A 20,826-nucleotide genomic window follows, 5' to 3' on the forward strand; every position below is an offset into this window, starting at 1 on the left:
GCCAACAAGTGTACGAGTTAGTAAGAAGGGTGTTTAACGAAGCGTAGCGCAGCAGCGAAGGTAACGAACTACCGAGCTGACGGCTGAAGTTCGAACCCTGCTATATGGTTTTTTTTATTCTGTAAACATAAAAATGAAACAAAATATTAATAAATAATAAAACTACGTTTCTTAAATATATTAGTGTTTGTTAAATATATTATTAATGATTTAAATTGCAAAAAAACCGTAAATCTTATCTATAAAATATATAGTGTATGAGAAAATTTTTGTATAATAATTGCAATGGAAATAGGAATAAAAATATTGTTACGAAATATATAGGAGTGCTATTAACCCTTTGCGGTCGATGCCACCACAGTGGCGGCATTCGCAAGTCGTCGTAGAAGTCGGTGCCGCCAGGCTGGCATTCATGATCGCCTGGCGCGTGGCACTGCAAACGAGACTAGCGATAATGAAAGAATACTATCCTCCCGATGCTATAATAGATTCAAATGTTTAGATCAACTTACAGATATCAATGTTTATCGATCTTTTCGAAATCGGCCGACCGCAAAGGGTTAAACTATTGTATGAAATAGTATGAAATAATTTTTCGTAATCTTATATCGTATATATAAAATATTAGTTTCTGTTACAACTCTCTATGTTGTGTTGAAGCTCTTTATCTCTTCTGGCAATCCCCTTCCAAAAATTTCATTTGTATCATTCTAAACGATCTTTAGAAATGACGAAATGTTTCGAGCGTCGGAACAGTCGTCAATAGAGCAAGCAGCAGTATGCGTTTACTAGTGATACAGAGCAGTTCAGTGATCATATTTAAATTATTAGGTGTTTGCTTTAGCCGTTTTCCTATAGATGGCTTTAGCGGTAAGTAGTGGTCGAAATAAATAGATCATAGACGTCATGCAATAAACTTGGGCATCTGTCAACATAATCCCATAGAAACATTAGTCGATTTGTGTCTGCATCATCAAGTTATTTTCGATTGAAAATGTCAGTTTCCAAATTCTCGTCATTTGCGGGAGGTTTTAATTTTCTGCTTCAATATGAAGAACTCTGCGGCTGAGGCTCATCGAATGCTCTCAAATACTTATGGTGAGGCCGCTATTAGTGAAAGAATGTGTCGTGAGTGGTTCAACACTTCAAGAACGGTGATTTTCACGTCGAAGACCAGTATAGCGATGGAAGAGAGAAGGTTTTCGAAGATGCAGAATTGGAGGCATTACTTAATGAAGACTCGTGTCAAAGTTAAGAAGAATTGGCACGATCATTGGGAGTAACTCAACAAGCAATTTCAAAACGCCTCAAAGACATGGGAATAATTCAGAAGCAAGGAAATTGGGTGCCGTACGAGTTGAAACCGAAAGATGTTGAACGGCGTTTGTTTGCTTGTGAACAGTTGCTTGAAAGGCAAAGACGGAAGGGATTTTTGCATCGCATTGTGACTGAGGACGAAAAATGGGTTTATTACGATAACCCCAAGCGCAGAAAATCATGGGCATATCCTGGCCATGCTTCCACGTCGACGGCCAAACCGAATATTCACGGCTCCAAGGTCATGCTCTGTATTTGGTGGGACCAGCTCGGCGTAGTGTATCATGAGCTGTTAAAACCGACTGAAACAATCACAGGCGATCGTTATCGAACGCAATTAATGCGTTTGAGCCGAGCATTGAAAGACAAACGGCCGCAATACAACGAGAGATACGATCAAGTGATTTTGCAGCATAACAATACTCGACATACTCGCATACAGCATTGCAGCATACTCGCATAACAATACCCCATGTTGCGAAAGTGGTCAAGACATACTTGGAAACGTTGAAATGGGAAGTCCTATCCCACCCGCCGTATTCTCCAGACGTTGCTCCCTCTCACTATCACCTGTTTCGATCAGTGGCACACGGCCTGGTTGACCAGCACTTCCGGTCTTATGAAGAAGTAAGAAATTGGATCGATTCGTGGATCGCTTCAAAAGATGACCAGTTTTTTCAACGCGGAATTCGTACGCTGCCCGAAAGATGAGTAAAAATAGTGGCCAGCGATGGACAATACTTTGAATCATAAATGTATAACCAGTTTTTTACAATAAAAGCCTCGAATTCCGGAAAAAACGGCGGAAGCAAAGTTGTACACCTAATACAATGTCTGAAAATTATATTTATTAAACTTTCTTTCTCAATAACGTTTTAATAAACAATGGGCGATGGCTAAAACCTTTTGATTGTTACTTAGGAAGGTTAGTTTTATAATATATGTCAATATGAAGATCGTGAGAAAGTGGTCCATTATTATAAATATTTACCAAAATTATTTATACTTGCGGCTGTTCAATATTCTGTCAATGGAATACGGGCCAATTATTTGATTACTAACAATTTCACATCAAACATTTTCAGATCAAGGTCTTTGATGAATTACCTTTCTTAACCACCGTCGATTTTCAATTGATCAGTAGTGCATATTCCCAAGATTAATTTATAAATAATGCTTTGTCTATAAATAAAATCTTACTCAAAAACATTTCATCACTTCTTGCATTCTTTGTAAAGAATTCGCAAAACTGTATAATTTACAAAATTATTGTACGTTGTGCAACTTTTGATGAAGTAAAATATGAAAAAAATGAATATATGCAAAATTAAAGCTTTGGGAATCGTTAGGTAAATGAATAAATTTTACGCATTTTTACGTATTTTGAGTCATAGAATCCGAAAATGATCATAAAAATGATATCTGTAGCAGGGAAAACTTGGAAAATGATGAAAAATGGGAAGAAACATTAATTTTGAGACTAAAATCCCTGAACGTATTTTATTACGTTTTCTTATATATTTTGAGTTATAAAAACTTAAATTTATATGGGAGTACTCATCATGTACACATAAATACATACACACGTACAGGTTGCGTGAAAAGTTCACGGAGCGGCATCTATAAGTAATCGGTAGAATTATAAATAGTAGTCGGTTATATAGAATCACTCTTCACATGAACTTAGGTTAGGTTTCATTTCCATCTGTCAATTCTTTCTGTGTTTACAAGCCAATTGAAGTTGACATGTCAGTATATTTGTTTGCAATGGAAAATTTGAAACAGCGTGCAGTGATTGAGTTCTTTGTTAAAAAAGGTTTAAAGGCAATGTAAATTCATTCCGAGATGGTAAATGTGTTAGGGGAATCTGCTCCTTAAAAAACAATGGTTTGTAAATGGGCACTTGAGTTTCAACGTGGTCTTACAAGCATTGAAGATGATCCACGCAGTGGACGTCCAAAAAGCGCATCAACACTAGAAATCATTGAGCAAATACATGTTATTGTTTCTGAAGATCCAAGTGTGACTACACGTGAAATTGCTCATACCATAGACATTTCAGATGAACGGGTACGGCATATTATGCATAAAGAATTACAAATGAAAAAGGTGTTTGGAAAAGTGGTGCCGCACGTTAACAATTCAACAAAAACTCGCTCGAAAGCAAATTTCTCAGCGTCATTTGGATCGTTTTAAGAAGAATAAAACCGATTTTGTGCATCGTTTTATAACTATGGATGAGACTTGGATCTATCACCATGATCCTAAATTGAAACAGGAACGTTTACAGTGGACTGAAGCTGGATGTTCATCTCCAAAGCAAAGAAAGCATGAAAGATCGGCAAAAAAAGTTTTGGCATCAGTTTTTTGAGATGCTAAAGGGATTTTGTTAATTGACTATCTGGAAAAAGGTAAAACAATTAACTCTGAATATTATTGTAACATTTGGATCAATTGGACGCAAAAATTCGTGAGAAAAGACCTGGTTTGCAGCACAAACAGATAATATTTTCCATCAAGACAACGTACCTGCTCACACAAGTGTTTTGTCAATGTCTAAATTCAATGAATTGAAGTATAAATTGCTTAATCATCCACCGTATTCGCCAGATTTGGCACTCAGCGACTTCTATCTGTCCCGAAACCTGAAACAATTCCTCCGTGGAAAGCATTTCGAATGAAGAAGCTATAGCAGCCGTAAAGGCATATTTCGCAGACCTTCCAGAAACACATTTCCGCGATGGAATAAAATTATTGGAGAGCCATTGGGCCAAGTGTATTGAAGTTAATGGAGACTATATTGAATAAAATCATTTTTAGAATTTGATATTCTTTATTTCAGTTTCGCCCCGCGAACTTTTCACGCAACTTGTATATACAGGGTGATTGAAAATTCTGGTTAGAAAAGTCTGGAAACGGTGAAATATTTCGAAAAAACGAAACGTTTCTGAGAAAAATGTTTCTAATCAGAGTTGTAGGGTTTTAAAAGTTCTTCATTGAATGATCATATCCGTTTGACCTTGAGTGGAGGGGTCAAGGCGAGGTCAAGGCCAACATGATGTTTTTAAATGGAACACCCCATTTTTTATCACACAGTGTTAAAAATGACAGCGAGACGTTTCGAAAACGCTACTTGATGACTTATTTTTGTTAAGAATTGTCTGAGTTATGAGCTTTAGAATTTACAGTGCCGCCAGCATTAGTATTATCCAGCATGTACCGCGTGGAGGTTGCATGGTCGGACTTTACACCCGTGTGTGTATGTGTATATATGTGTGTGTATGTATATATGTATGCTGTGGCTGCGTGTGTGTGTGTGTGTGCGCGCGCGCGCGCGTGTTTGCGTGTGCGTGCGTATGTGTGCGCGTGCGCGCGTGCGCGCGTGCGTGCGTGCGTGCGTGCGTGCGTGCGTGCGTGCGTGTGTGTGTGTGTGTGTGTGTGTGTGTGTGTGCGCGCGTGAGTGTGTGTGTGTGCGCGTGTGCGTGTGTGTGTGCGCGTGTGTGTGTGCGCGTGCGTACGTACGTGCGTGCGTGCGTGTGCGTGTGTGTGTATATATATATGTGGGCGTGTGTATGTAAACGGGTTTTTACTGAATTAAATGTTTAAATTGTCTTCCTTTTGCTGCTTGTCAATGATCTAATCGTAGATGAAATTCATTTAAAATGTTTCATCTCATTTCTGGTGAGATAAGATTTACTTGGTGCAGTATGAGTTTCCTAAGGTCTGCCAAGTTAGCAGGTTTCATTGCGTATCCATTGTTTTTAATATATCCCCATAAAAAATAGTCCAATGGAGAATGATCTGGTGATCTAGGGGGCCACTCTATTTCTCCACGTCTTCTTATCCATCGGTTTGGGAAAGTATCAGTTAAAAATTGACGTACTACTACTGCATAGTGTGGCGGTGCACCATCTTGTTGAAACCAAATATTTTGTATATTTCCATCAAAAAAATCGTCAATAGCAGGAACTATTTGATTTCGCAATAAATCTAGATAAGTGTTCGCATTTAAATATCCTTCGATAAAGAAGGACCCGGTAATACCACATTCGCAAAAGTACGCCCACATGTTTAGTTTTTGGGGATACTGTGTGGAGATCACGCATCCAGAGGGTTTTCGTCACTCCAAAGCGGCAATTTTGACGATTTACCGTTTCATTTAATTCGAAAGAAGCTTCATCGGAAAAAATGATATTATCAAGAAAAGTGTTATCATTATCACTATCACATCGACATCTCTCAACGTTATTTAGGAAGAGGAGAATGTCGTGAGCGTGGAGCATCAGGTAGCTCAGTGGTTTAGTGCAGTCGCCCGGCAAGCGAAAGACCCGGGTTCGATTCCCCGGTCTAGCGACTACCGCGCTCTCGATATTTTTCTCTCTTCGGAACGAAAATAAGATGCAGGTCCCGAACGCACGGCGTCCCGTTGCACAGTGGGCCAGAAACCCCATTTTAATGGACAAAACCTCAAAAATAAAAGTTATGACAAGGATTTCTAATTACTACAATATTATGTAGAAATATCCAAAGTATATGAAAATATAAATCACATTGAGTATCATCGTCAGAATGACGATAAAACTATGCTCAATGTCCGAGATTGTGAAAGACTGCGAAACGTTTCATGAATTTTAGTAGTAATACGATTGTCTGGCATTTTGCAAAAACATTAACAATAAAGGCAATGTAATTTTTTTTAGTTTCCTTAAACCTTCTTATCTTAAAACTATTATGCGATAAGATGGAATATCGAGTAGATATAAAGAAAAAAATTTTAATTTGTTGTAACGATGTACATTACAATAGCAAAATTATTTCTCGAGAGCTACAAAAAAGCCTCACGAGACCCCACTCTGTTTTTTTCATAAATAGGAAGACAAAAATACTAAAAAGGTTTACACAAAAGTGTATCTGTTCATATTTGCTCCTTTTCGAAAAATTTTCATTTTTCTGTACACAGACGTACTATGTTCAGTAGAAAACATGCACTTTCGCATACCACGAAACGCATATGAAACATTTAGATGGTAAGATTAAAAAGAGAATAGTATTTTTTAATATTATTTTTTATTTCAAAAATTAAAAAGCTATATGTTAGTCGATACATTTTTGTAAAAATGACACATTAATGATCAGATAAAATATAAGAAGGGGATAATGAGAGTCGACGCATCTTATATCGGTTTCCCTCATCCTTTTCACATTTTATTGATTAAATATCATAAAAACCTTATCAATTTTTATAATTAATAAATTTTTATATCTATTTTATGTGTTTCTAAGCTATTATGTTTGTACGATGCATGTCGCTTTTAACGAGAAAATATTTCTCGACTGTTCAATGGAATGCTGATCGGACTGCGTCATTTGTTATATTGTGCAGCGTCCATTTTTTGTAGCGTCTTGCGTTTCAGTCGAAAGAGCTGTGCGTCTGTAATAGCTAGCACATCGTGTTATGGTACAATTTCTGTTTTGTGTGTTTCTTTTAATCGAAAATGTCTTTCAAAATTACACGACGAGAGCTGTTTGATGCGTTGATGTCAACATCTTCAGCCTCGTGGAATTCGCGGTACTAATCTGCAGATCTTTTCATAAAAAATATGTTGTGTATTGATTCCTTGAGTGTAACATTAAAATCTGAGGTGCGAAAATTCCAAGAATTATTCCAAGATAAAAAAAAAGTGGGAGGATTGTGATCGGAATAAGAAACGTTTTATGGAAAATAATTCAAATTGGCTTGATACTGTTGTTACAGTTTCAATCCCAGGTAAAGTTAAATGACTTAATCTAATGATAACTTGAAAATATAATGAGATCTAATGAGAATTTGAATTAGATAGTCACTTTGAATTTTGTTAATCCACACAGGTAAGAGTTCCATAATATCTCAATTAAATCGAAGCGGCCGGCCACAAAAAGATTTCGGATCGTGCAGTGAACGAAGTAAGAAGCAAAAAACAGATGACCTCTGTAACAAAAATACTGAAGTACTGAAGTACTGAACAGTTAGTATATGCTCTACAAAAGAATTTACGTTCAGACAAGAAATATGAAGAAGCAAAATTAATAAAGAAGTGCTTATGACAACGCCTTCGCGCTCAAAAAAAATTAATGAGTCTTGGAGTGCTGCCAAACGTATTGCTAATGTCACTACTTATACACCTGTAGAAGCACTAGCATTTTTAATGGAAGCTGGATTAACGAAACATTCATACCAAATAATATGGACTCAAGCGAAATCTCGTGGAGCAGATATTTATCCTTCTTACAACAAAGTGCGTGAGGCTAAAGCAGAATGTTATCCACCAAAAGAGTCTGTCCATATAACAGAGACAAAATCGGAAATCGAGTTACAGGCATTATTAGATCTCACTGTTCGCCGAATAATCCAACTACAATCAGAAATTATACTGCGTTTACCGAAGAATATGTATAATAATATACATTTAATCTCGAAGTGGGGTTGTGATGGGAGCAGCGGCCACTCTCTTTATAAGCAAATCTTCACGGATTCACAGCAATCGGATAACGATTTATTTATGACTTGTTTAGTGCCTCTTCAACTCTATGCTCTGTCAGAAAATGGCTCGAAAATAGTCATATGGCAAAATCCTCGACCTTCCTCCACCCGATATTGCAGAGCAATAAAGTTTGAATTTATCAAAGAATCTGCAAAAGTAATACGGATGGAAAAAGTAAACATGGATAAAAAACTTGTGAATTAGTTGCCTCAGAAGTGCAAATTCCAAGTATGCTCCATGTAACAGTTCATCATGATCTGTGCATGACGATGATTGATGGGAAGACGTGCAATGCATTGACCAATACTAATTCGGCGCAAAAATGTAATATGTGTGGTGCTACTCCTGCGGATATGAATGATGTCGATAAAGTGTTAAAGAGGCAAATTGATAGAAACGTGTGCGAATTTGGTCTTTCAACTCTCCATGCTTATATCCGATTCTTTGAGTGGTTATATCACGTCTCAGTAAAATTAGATACAAAGTCATGGCAAAAGAGAAAAGATACGAAGACCCAGATAGACACTAGGCAAGCATATATCAAGCACCGTTTCCATTCTAAAATGGGCTTGCCCGTTGGCAATGTTATCCATGGGAAAGGCACGACTCACGATGGAAATTTGGCTCGTTTCTTCGAAAATTCGACTAAGTCTGCAGAAATAACACACATCAATGAAATCCTCATTTCCAGATGCGCTGTTGTTCTAAAAACGTTATCCTGTGGATATGCTATTAATGCAAGTGCGTTTAAAGATTAAGCATTAGACACTGCACGCTTGTATGTGAAAGAGTATCCCTGGTATCCGATGTCAGCATCAGTGCATAAAATACTCATACATGGTTCAGATGTGCTTTCGGTGTCCTTGCTCCCTATTGGAATGATGAGTGAAGAGGCCCAAGAATCTCGTAACAAAGACTTCAGGGCATTCCGGGAGAAATTCACTCGGAAAATTTCAAGAATTGCGACGAATGAAGATTTGATGCATATTTTCCTGATATCCTCGGATCCGATAATATCGTCGCATAGGTCACTTCTTCCAAGAAAAAGAAGTTTCAGTCTAGAAGTTTCTACTCTTCTTGATCCTACGGAAAATAATGAGCATATTAATGATTCAGATGATGAATAAATATAAGTATATATATTCATTTACATATTTCAAAAAGATTAAATATAACGACTTTATATTTGACATGTAGATATTTCTTTACAGAGGAACATGATTTATAGTTTACTTTTATTTAAAATTTTTTAAAATGCTTTTAAAATATATTTAGAATATTAATTCTAAACTCATATTTAAATAAGAAAAAAATTACGATTATAGCATATTTAACTCTTTTTTTATACGCTCATATGTTAAGAAACTTCTTTTTTACAAAGTCCTACGATTGTTAAAAATGTAAACACATGTTTTAAGATACTTACAAATTAGTAGAAACTATCTCCGACGATTAATTCGACCAAGAAGAAGTTTTGTCCACTTAAACGGGGCTTCTGGCCTACTGTGCGTCGCCACCTAGTACGCCCTCCTTCTTTCATGGTAGAATGAAAGTACATGGTACCATGAAAGAAGGAGGGCGTACTAGGTGGCGACGGGACGCCGTGCATTCGAGACCTGCATCTTATTTTCGTTCCGAAGAGGGAAAAATATCGAGAGCGCGGTAGTCGCTAGACCGGGAATCGAACCCGGGTCTTTCGCTTGCCGGGCGACTGCTCTAAACCACTACTGAGCTACCCGACGCTCCACGCTCACGACACTCTCCTCTCCCTAGATAACGTTAAGAGATGTCGTTCGGAAGTGATCTGTTATCATTATCATATCGACGCATCATTTCATCGCAAAACTCATTTCTTCTATCGAAATCACATTCCGCTAGCTCCTGAGTAAATTTTATTTTGAAAAGATGTCATTTTTCTTTCATTATAATTTTATGAATGGAAAATCTATTAACTTCAGTCGCCTATGCTACCTTATCGAAGAATTAGGATTTTCTGCAAATAATTGCATCACATCCAAACTTTTATCGAAATGTGTCGCTGATTTTAGTTTACCACTCCGCGGGCGGTACTTGACAGATCCCGTTTCTTCGAATCGTCTGACAGTTTTTTGAACTGTAGACTTTGAAATTGGTTCACGATCTGCATAAGTATCATTAAACAAAGTCGCTACTTGTCCTAAGGACCTAACACGGTCACCATATCCTCGCATCATCAATATTGTAATTCTTTTCCTTTCAGTCAATACCATTTTGACGACTACCGAAGGTAATTTCTTACTTTGCAAAAGAAATTACTTTGACTTGATATACGAACAAGTAATTTGTTACTTGTATGATGAATACGATCTGCATCTAGTACCTAGCATCTAATAAATTTTCTTCGATAAAGAAGGGTCCGATAACCAAAAACCCGTCGACATGTTTTTTTGAGGATACTACATGTGGAGATCACATCTGTGCTACCTTTCTTACCGAAGAATAAGGATGAGTTCCTACAAATGATTTGTAAGTCTCATAACAATTTACAAATAGTTTATTACAATGTGTACGCAACAAAACCTGCTGACTTGGCAGACCTTAGGGAGCGCATACCAAATCTTATCTTACCAAAAATGAGACGAAAAGTTTTAAAAGAATTTCATCTACGATTAGGTCATTGTCAAGTAGCAGACGGAAGACAATTTGAACACTTAATTCAGTAAAAACCCGTTTACATACACATGCACACACACACGCACGCACACACACACTCACGCACACACACACACACACACACACACACACACACACACACACACACACACACACACATACAGCAGAGAGGGTTTACAGTCATTAAATACTGCGCGAATGACGAACTGCAGGGTCCTTATTTCTGTTGACACACACACATACGCGCGCGCGCGAAGCACACGCAGACATACACGCAGCATATATGCAGACGTGCAGCCACAGACACACATACATATATACACACACATATATACACATACACACACGGGTGTAAAGTCCGACCATGCAACCTCCACGCGGTACATGCTGGATAATACTAATGCTGGCGGCACTGTAAATTCTAAAGCTCATAACTCAGACAATTCTTAACAAAAATAAGTCATCAAGTAGCGTTTTCGAAACGTCTCGCTGTCATTTTTAACACTGTGTGATAAAAAATGGGGTGTTCCATTTAAAAACATCATATTGGCCTTGACCTCGCCTTGACCCCTCCACTCAAGGTCAAACGGATATGATCATTCAATGAAGAACTTTTAAAACCCTACAACTCTGATTAGAAACATTTTTCTCAGAAATGTTTCGTTTTCGAGATATTTGACCGACTTTCCACACTTTCCTAACACCTTGTGTATATATATATGTATATATAAGGTGTCCTGGGAGGAAAGGTCAATATTTCATGGGGGTATAGAACGAGGTAATATAAGGCAAAAATGTTACATAAACATGGTGTCGTTTATTACTGGTTTCCGAGATACAGCTTAAATTACACAAATTATGTTAAATTACACGTCGGAATTGTCAAATATGAGTTGAAGTTTACTGCAATTACATTGTACGAGGGTCGTTCAATAAGTCCTTAGAAAATCCAAGAGATGAGGCTCGTAGTATCGAAAATAGTTTGTTTTTAGTAAGCATCATTACTCACTAGACAGCTGTTAAAGTCTCAGTTATATCCATCACATGGTTTCATTTTTATTGTCGATTGAAGCAACAAACTTTTCTTTATTTAGAAAAATGGAAAAAAGTGAGTTTCGAGTGGTGATTAAACACTTATTTTTAAAAGGCTTAACACCGAAAGAGATTAAAGCTGAGTTAGATTAAGTTCATGGCACATCTGCTCCTGTGTTTGCAACTGTTTACAATTGAGTAAATGAGTTTAAACGTGGCCGTACATCCACAAAAGATGAACATCGTTCGGGACGTCCAGTGGAAGTAACTACCCCCGAAATGATTGACAAAATCCACGATATGGTTTTGAGTGATCGACGAATCAAAGTGCGCGAAATAGTTGAGGCCACAAGCATATCGCAAGGTACAGTGTTTTCAATTTTGCATGAAAAATTGGGTGTGAAAAAAATCTCGGCAAGATGGGTGCCGCGTTTGCTCTCAGTGGAGAATAAACGCAATCGTGTGGTCGACTCTGAGGCTGTTTTGGCGCTTTTTCGTCGCAATCCTGACGAGTTTCTGCGTCGATACATAACTGTGGACGAAACATGGATATACCACTACACTCCAGAGACAAAGTAACAGTCAAAACAGTGGGTTTTTGAAGACGAACGGGCTCCGAAGAAGGCGAAGACGGTGAAATCGGCCGGCAAGGTGATGGCCACGGTTTTTTGGGATGCACGCGGAATCATCTACACCGATTACTTGGAAAAAGGACAAACAATAACTGGAGAGTATTATGCGTCGTTATTGCACCGGTTGAGCGAAGAAATCAAGAAAAAACGTCCTCATTTGAAAAAGAAAAAGATCCTCTTCTATCAAGACAATGCACGGGTGCACACCTGCGCAGTTTCGATGGTCAAGATTATGGAATTAAAGTTCGAATTATTACAACATCCACCGTATTCAGCCCCCAGTGACTTTTTTTATTTCCAAACTTGAAAAAATGACTCGGCGGACAACGGTTCACGTCGAACGAGGAGGTCATCACCTAAACAGATGCCTATTTTGAGGATTTTCCGAAATCCTACTTTTTGGACGGCTTAAAAAAGTTGGAGAAACGCTTGGAAAAGTGTATAGAGCTAAAAGGAGATTATGTTGAAAAATAAAAAATATCTACCCAAAATAATTTATTTTTCTATCTTTTTCTAAGGACTTATTGAACGACCCTCGTAATATATCTATCATAACAAATTTTCGAATATTTCGCCCCGTACTTCGATACATTTGTCACATCTTGTGAAAACGTGGCAGATTGCGCGCCGCAGGGCATCTTCATTTGGGCCCCTAATTTGGTCAACAGCGGCTGTTACATGTGCAATAAGTTCATCCCGTATATTCACTTTAGTTTTATACACCTCGCACTTTAACCAATCCCACAAGCAAAAATCCAGAGGAGTTAGGTCGGATGATCTTGGTGGCCACTGCACTGTTCCACCGCGACTGATCCAACGATGTGGAAACACTGCATTTAAGTGTGCTCTCACAAGATGTTATGAGGAGGTGCTCCGTCGTGCTGAAAATACATTGTTCTTCGTGTAGCCAGGGAAATATCTTCTAGTTGGAAGCATATTTTGTAAAAAGCCGAGGTAACTCTGCTCTGTCATACAATTTTGCAAAATAACAGGACCAATCAGCATTCCATCAATCATGCCATACGTTGACGGAGAAACGAACTTAAACATTCTATACAACAATGGCGTTAGGGTTATCTTGCGACCAACGATGGGTGTTACGCGTATTATTTATGCCATTACGCGTAAATGTTGCCTCGTCAATGAAAAATATGACGGGAATCAATTCACGATGATTCTGTAGCCACTGGCAAAACTGCAGACGTGTGGCTCCATCTCCTTCATGGAGATTTTGTACTCGTCGCGGATGAAATGAGTACAGATGTTGGTCATGCAGTATCTGCCAGATACGTGTCCGAGGAACACCAGTACGTGCAGATACTCTTCTTGTACTAGTCGGAGAGCTCCTTTGTACCATTTGTACCATTTGAAGTACATTTTCTTCTTCCTCAACATTTCTCTCAACTCTACGTTCAGATGTGAGCACTGGGAAGTGTGCCATTTTCACGTAAGCTGTTAAACACGTTTGAGAATACTCTTCGGTCTGGAATGCGGCGCATCGGAAAACAGCGATGATATTCTTCAACGGCTGCGGGAGCACTGCCATCACAATACCCATAAACATAAACCATATCTGCGTACTCTACATTAGAAAACACGTGCGGCATGTTTGCAGTGTGTCACAAACAGGAGGACAGATCACCAGGTGTGTTTCGCTAACCTTTCCAACTGATACACAGCCTGCAGCGCTCCGTTACGGTGAAGAATGAAATCCCATTGCCAAATCCTCGCTCCTTTTGAGAACTCTGAGTTCTCGTTCCCAACGTCCGCCCGACCGTGGCCAGTCGCCCAGGAATGAATCGGTCGCCTCCGTGACAGAGCGCAACGTTTTCGGAGGTGCATTGCCACCGTCCTCTGAACGCGGCATATTGCAGAATCTCAATATTGCTGTCGCGACAAAGGATTACGTTCCATTTATTCAAACTTAACCACAAGTTAACAACTTGGCTCGGACCCTTCTGATAAGAATGTTCCAGTCACTCCCGCGCTTGGTCGCAAACATTGGTCCTTCGAGCCGGATCGGAGCTCGAGGTAGTTGACTCGGTGAGTCACAGTCAGTTGATAGAGGCATAGTCTAGTGCTATTCCTTGCGTCCAACGAGTTTATCTCCTTAGCGCACATCATGTCCTCCGTCAAACACCTGCTTTATCAGCAGGCTTATGAGATGCACGACATCGCGCGAGTGCTATCTAATTTCAAAAAACTCAGCGAAGCTAAATGGACGGGTGCTGTGATCCGGCAACGGGTTGCACTCCTGAAAGAGATGTTCGGACGCTCTCGATCTCTTGATATGCAACTTCGTGCCGAAGCCTCCGACGTCCAACAGACAACCCTACCGTATTTCGTCACGGCAGAATTCGAAAAGTGTGAAAGTAATTTTCACGTTGCACTCGACTTTATGGCCGAAACGTTGGAGGCAATCGAACACAGTCCGCACTTAACATTAGTTTGCTGCCAGGCTCCCACGAGCGGGCGAGTTCACCGATAGTTGCTCAGCCGGTGCGACCACATCTACCCCGTCTTATGCTGCCTACTTTTGACGGCGCTTTTTCGAACTGGGAGTCGTTCCGCGATCAATTCCAATCTCTCATTATTGACAACTCTATATTGTCAGACGTCAATCGCCTGTTGTATCTCCGCTCTTCACTCACCGGGGAAGCTGGTCAAGCACTGAGCCATTTAGTTGTCACCGCTGCCAACTTCTCGGTGACGTGGGAGCTGCTTATAGCCCGGTACGAGGATAAACGACATCTAGTCAATACCCACCTCACGACCATTTTTGAGTTACTAGTTCTCACCACGGAAAATCCCAAAGAACTACAGCGATTACGAGATCACGTGTACTCTTCTCTGCAGGCCCTGCAAAATCTCGGTCGACCCGTTTAGCATTGGAACGATACAATCATTTATATACTAACGCAGCGGCTCGACGGGCCGTCAAAGCGTCTGTGGGAAACTAAATTAAGCGAGTCCATGACACGAGGGAATTCCCGACAATTAATCAGTTATTTAAGTTCATTGATGCTCGTACACGCGCGCTTGACGCGTTGGCCTCTGTCGATCCTAGTCTTGCAGCGGTCTCGTCCGTCTTCCGCGGTTCCAAGGGGCATTCCGTTCAGTCTCATACAGCGATTGCGACTGATGCTGAATGTCCGTTATGTCCGATGGCGCATAAACTTTATCAGTGCCCAAAGTTTCACGGGCTTTCCGTGGCGTTACGATAGGAACTCACCACACAAAACGCGCGATGTTTCAACTACCTCTCCGCATCTCACCGTGCACCTGCGTGCCCCAGTGGCTCGCGCTGTCGCGAATGCAAAGCCAAGCATCATACATTGCTGCACCGACCGACCCATGATACGCCAGATTCGGACGCTGTCAGGACTCATAGCTCGACTTACGATGCGCCCAGTCGTTCTCCCGTGGTCTCCCATCTCCTTTCTTCGAAGCAACCTTCGCTCTCCGTGCTACTAGCAATAGCCATCGTGCGGGTTCAGTCGGCTCAAGGGCGCACAGCCCGCGTTCGAACCCTGCTCGATCAGGGATCCAGCGCCATTCATTTCCGAAAATTTAGCGCAGCTGCTCAGACTCCCGTGTCAGAAGCAACACGTCAGCGTGATGGGGATCGGGGACACGCACACCGTGGCCAAACGTATCGCGGGTGTTCAGGTGTTTCCCGCTGACTCGACTGAGCCTTGCTATGAGACCACGGCCATCGTTCTTCCGTCCCTTACAAGATACACGCCCCAGCGACGACATTGTGCTAAACTTTGGCCGCATCTTAAGGATCTCTCGCGTCTCGCCGATCCCGATACGGGTGACGCATCTCCACTTGAATTAATAATCGGCGCCGACCTGTACGGTCGTTTGATTCGCAGCGGCGTCCGACGCGGCCAAGCTGACGAACCCGTCACGCAAAACACCGTCCTGGGTTGGATAATATCAGGTTCTGTATCGGATACTCATCCTACCCCGATTGTCTACAATTTTCATAATCTCGCTGCCGACGACCTCAATCAAACGCTTCGCGCATTCTGGGAGGTTGAATCCATTCCTGCCGCCGGTACTTTGTCGATGACCAGCGCTGTGAGGATCACTTCCGCATGACATCCCGGCGCGACGGCGACGGTCGTTATATCGTTCGATCGGCAATGGCCGTTCGGATCAAAGGGCACACCCTGTGCACTATTGTCGCACACTTCTTTACCGACTTGCTCTAAGCTTTCCTAGGGTAGTTTCTGCACGTAGTAGAGATTCAAACCAACGCAATCTACACTCTGCTGAGTTGACTGTAGTGCCAATACACCCTGCTGGGTTAAGGCTCTATGGTGAGAATCGACTATTTCTCTCTGAGTTAACTTCGTTGCCACGCGCCAGGAACGATCTCGATCGCCTCCGTGTGGCACAGGTGACTCTGTCTTCACGAGTGTCCGTCGAGGACCTTGGCTGTGAGGAACGGCGTTGCCGTCTCCTTGGGGAGTTTGCGGACTCTCTCAATCCAAGTATTCGTCACGAATCTTGGCAATTTCACAAGCGACGCGCTCGCTCCTTTTGAGAACTCTGAGCCCTCGTTCCCAGCGTCCGTCCGACCGTGGCCAATCGCCCAGGAACGAATCGGTCGCCTCCCGCATGACAGAGCGCAGCGTTTTCGGAAGTGCATTGCTACCGTCCTCTGAACGCGGCATATTGCAGAATCTCAATATTGCTGTCGCGACAAAGGATTACGTTCCACTTATTCAAACTTAACCATAAGTTAACGACTCGGCTCCGACCCTTCTGATAAGAGAGTTCCAGTCACTCTCGCGCGTCGTCGCAAACAGTATTTGTAGCGTCAAGTCGACCACAGCCTCAAGATAAAATTTAGACCGGTATTCACAGTCGGATCTTATATTTTAATATAATTATCTTAAGTTTATTTTTAGATGCCGTACGGATTGTTTTATTGGCTAGGAAGTATCTGAGGATTTAAGATGATCTTAAATATGAAACTTATATAAAAATATCGCTCACAATTTATAAAAAATCATATATATATATTGTTTTACATTCAACATTTTTTTTCAGCATTTTATTTAGTACATTTTAATAAATAAAAGTACAATAAATGACAATAAAATGAATCTTTTAACATTTCTATATATTTTAGAATTTATAATTTCTAATTATTTAAATATTTATATATTTAAATATTTAAATATTTATATATTTAAATATTTAAATATTTATATATTTAAATATTTAAATATTTATATATTTAAATATTTAAATATTTAAATATTTTATCTTATATAATTCGTTATTGGATATCTTGGTACACACTATACACTCAACCATTTTGCTATAAAATATTAATTTTCATAATTTATATGCACCTAATCTCTTAGTCGCAACATTTCACAGACATGTGTCTGTGTGTGAAGTGGCAGAAACTAATCTGACGGAAAGCAATCTCCCTTGCCTGCATGTCTGAGTTGACATCCCTCTCACTCAAATAATGCTTTTAGATTCCGTCCCTCTATTCCTTAGACCATGGTGGCTATGCTACTAGTTCATTATTTCTTTCTATTTTTTTAAATGAATCTTTCATGCAAAAAACGATGTATTCGTTAGTTATGCGATAGTGTATCATTATGTATCATTATTCAGTTTTATGTGAAAATTAATATTTTTAACCAAAGCCGATAAATCATTATACAAAAATTGAAAATATTTTTGCCGATTCAGATTAAAATATTAAAAACAAAAAGTGAAAAATATAGAGGTCCTACCAATATCCATTAAGAATTCCGAATTAGATATTTAAGCTCCATTAGATTGATATGATTGATATTCGGTGATATAACCCACCGAAATTATCGAGGATTTTTTTTCCAAATAATAATAACAATTATGTCCGTATTGTGAAATGCTGCTTTATCATTAAACAAGACATATCTACAAAAGTTTGTTATTCCATAACATTTCTTGTGATCACCTGCAATATCCGATTCTACTTATTATGTCATTATCAGACAGTGCTTGTGTGAGAGTCACATAGTAAGAGTGAAAATTTGAAGATTGTAGAAACTTGGAAGTTATGCCTCTTGGATGGTTTATAACTCATTTCTATACACTTTCTATTTGTCGAATGCTCATATGTGGTTCATAGCAATCATTGAAAAATGACATGAAGAAATAATATAAGCATGTCAAAGATATTTGAAGGAGAATTTGCTACTAAGTTCTATTCAGCATTTTATCTTTCAGCTACAATGTTGTATTGATATTGAGGGAGACATTTTTTACGAGCATTTATTAAATTCTTAATTTTTATTTATTTTGAGCTTATTTTTTCTAATAACACGATAAGCATCTCGACGCGAGAAACGAGGAGACTCATGTAACCCCAATGAGAGGTGAGGGAACACATAGAACAAACACTTTAACATGTTCACTGTCGGTCACGCGATATCGCGTGTTGCGGTCCCTCACCAAACGGCCGTTTATGCGATTGTTTTTTATTATGAGTGACAAACCAGGACCCTCGAAAAGACTCAGTTCAATGCCAGTTCAATCGTGCAAAAAAACGACTAAAAATAAATAAAAGAAAAAATAACTTTGGCCACCACACGAAATTCAAATTTTCAGTCCGACAGTGAACGTGTTAATAGAATTTGATACTCGATATATTCATGCCGTGAATTCTGGGTAAAGCAAATATTGAACACACACCACACACACGCACACACACGCGCGCACGCACGCACACGCATGCACACACACGCACACATACGCACACAGGCACACGGACACACACACACACACACACACGCAGACACACACACACACACGCACGCAGACACACACATACACACGCACGCAGCACACACATACACACACACACACGCACGCACGTAGCACACACACACACACACACACACACACACACACATTTATAAATAACAATACAATGCACCCATTATTAATTAAAAATGGCGTTATATTTTCTTCTTAATCATAAACAATTTTTGTTTAAAACACTTTTATAAAACGATGCAAAAGCGCATCATTTAAAATAAGATAACCACGTGAAACACTCGTAATTTTTAAGGAAGAGTGTTATTATCACAAGTTATTGGAAAAGTTTTGAGCATCGTTACAATAATATATATTTGCAAATTGAAAATTCTATTTGAGAAAACATTGATGACTTTGACCCAACCTTGTAAAGGTTACTTAAGGTCAAGTCTATATTTTAATAATGTTTCCTTCCAAACCACAGACTTCTTTCTGCAACTTTTATCTGAAAAAAATTGTCTATGACGAGTTACAAAAGAGATATTAAAATACATTATTTAAAATGGGACGCTCTCTGTATATGTGTATATGTGTGCGTGCGTGTATGTATATGTGTATGTAAATTATCTTTGTATTATTTACATATATTATATTAATTAAATGACACTCTCTCCCTCTTTCTCATTTTAACATACATATTAACAAAATATAAAAATTAATATTAATCTTATCTACTTTAGTGTTACTATTATTGTAATATTAATTTTACCAACATATAGTGTTTAATAATGCATATTCGAATTTTCTCACTATACTCACGAATACTCACTACGACCACCTTTTTATTTATCAGTGAAAAAATGCATATTCAAAATTCCTATAAAATAAGCTTAAATATAAAATAAGTTTACAAAGTAATACGTGTAATAGATTGAACAGATCTATAAAATAGTGTAAGTCTGTAAAAAAGAGTCTGTGGTAAATGGATAGAAGTTTTAATTCCAAAATCTCTGGAATAGTATTTATCTTTTTTTCATAAAATCTTTTTTTGTATTTAAGAAGCATATTTTTAAATAGAACCTGTATCTGAATTTTGGGGAAATTGGACAAACAATAAAAGAACTGATGGATGAGTTCCAAAAGAAAGCAAAGAAGCACCAAAAAGTTGAAAGTATAGCCGATATGAAACACTTTGTAGAAACATATCCACTCTTTAAGAAACTTTCTGGTACTGTATCAAAACATGTTACAGTAGTTGGAGAGCTTTCATCCGTTGTTGAAAAGCATAATTTGTTAGAAGTATCTGAATTGGAGCAAGAACTGAGTTGCCAAGCTGATCATTCATCACAGGTATCTTCTTATTTTATGACATATTATTTGTGTACATTTACATATGTTTTAGATATTTGTTAATAACTATTTCTTTTATAGTTACAGAAAATAAAAACGCTTATCAATAATCAAAAAGTACGAGATATTGATACTGTTAGACTTGTGATGCTCTATGCACTTCATTATGAAAAACATGCAAACAATGATATTAATGGTTTGATAGAATTACTTAAGAAAAGAAGTGTTTCGGACAAATATATCAAGGTAATTGTGATAATTATTATTTTATAGAATAGTTAATTAAAAGATTGCCATTTGCACTCTTCAATATATAGAATGATTCACACACTTTGAATGAATTTTGAATCTCTTATTACTAATTATAGAAAATTAATGATAAAAGATAAGATAAGGTTGAAGATAGGTGTTCATAATATTTCATTTATTATGATATACAGGATGTCCCATTTTAATAAGCCAAGCAAAAATCTCGAAAAATATTAAAGATATTAAAAAATGTTTCAGACAAAAGTTGTATGGTTTCAAGGGAAACATAAAACAAC

General features: G+C 38.7%; 1 protein-coding gene across 2 annotated transcripts in view; it reads left to right on the forward strand.

Annotated features, from left to right (window-relative positions):
* The window catches only part of Vps45 (vacuolar protein sorting 45), a 64,127-nt gene extending 43,558 nt beyond the window's left edge, over nucleotides 1-20,569 (forward strand). For both annotated transcript variants that reach the window (XM_025298614.1, XM_025298615.1), the window contains exons 5-6: nucleotides 20,009-20,281; nucleotides 20,363-20,569. In XM_025298614.1, the coding sequence (XP_025154399.1) occupies nucleotides 20,009-20,281; nucleotides 20,363-20,554 (465 nt within the window). In that variant the 3' untranslated portion in view covers nucleotides 20,555-20,569. The remainder of the gene's footprint in view (nucleotides 1-20,008; nucleotides 20,282-20,362) is intronic.
* The last annotated feature ends 257 nt before the right edge of the window (nucleotides 20,570-20,826 follow it).

The sequence above is a fragment of the Harpegnathos saltator genome, unplaced genomic scaffold, assembly GCF_003227715.2.
Source record: "Harpegnathos saltator strain DR-91 unplaced genomic scaffold, Hsal_v8.6 scaffold227, whole genome shotgun sequence".
In the NCBI taxonomy this organism is placed as follows: domain Eukaryota; kingdom Metazoa; phylum Arthropoda; class Insecta; order Hymenoptera; family Formicidae; genus Harpegnathos; species Harpegnathos saltator.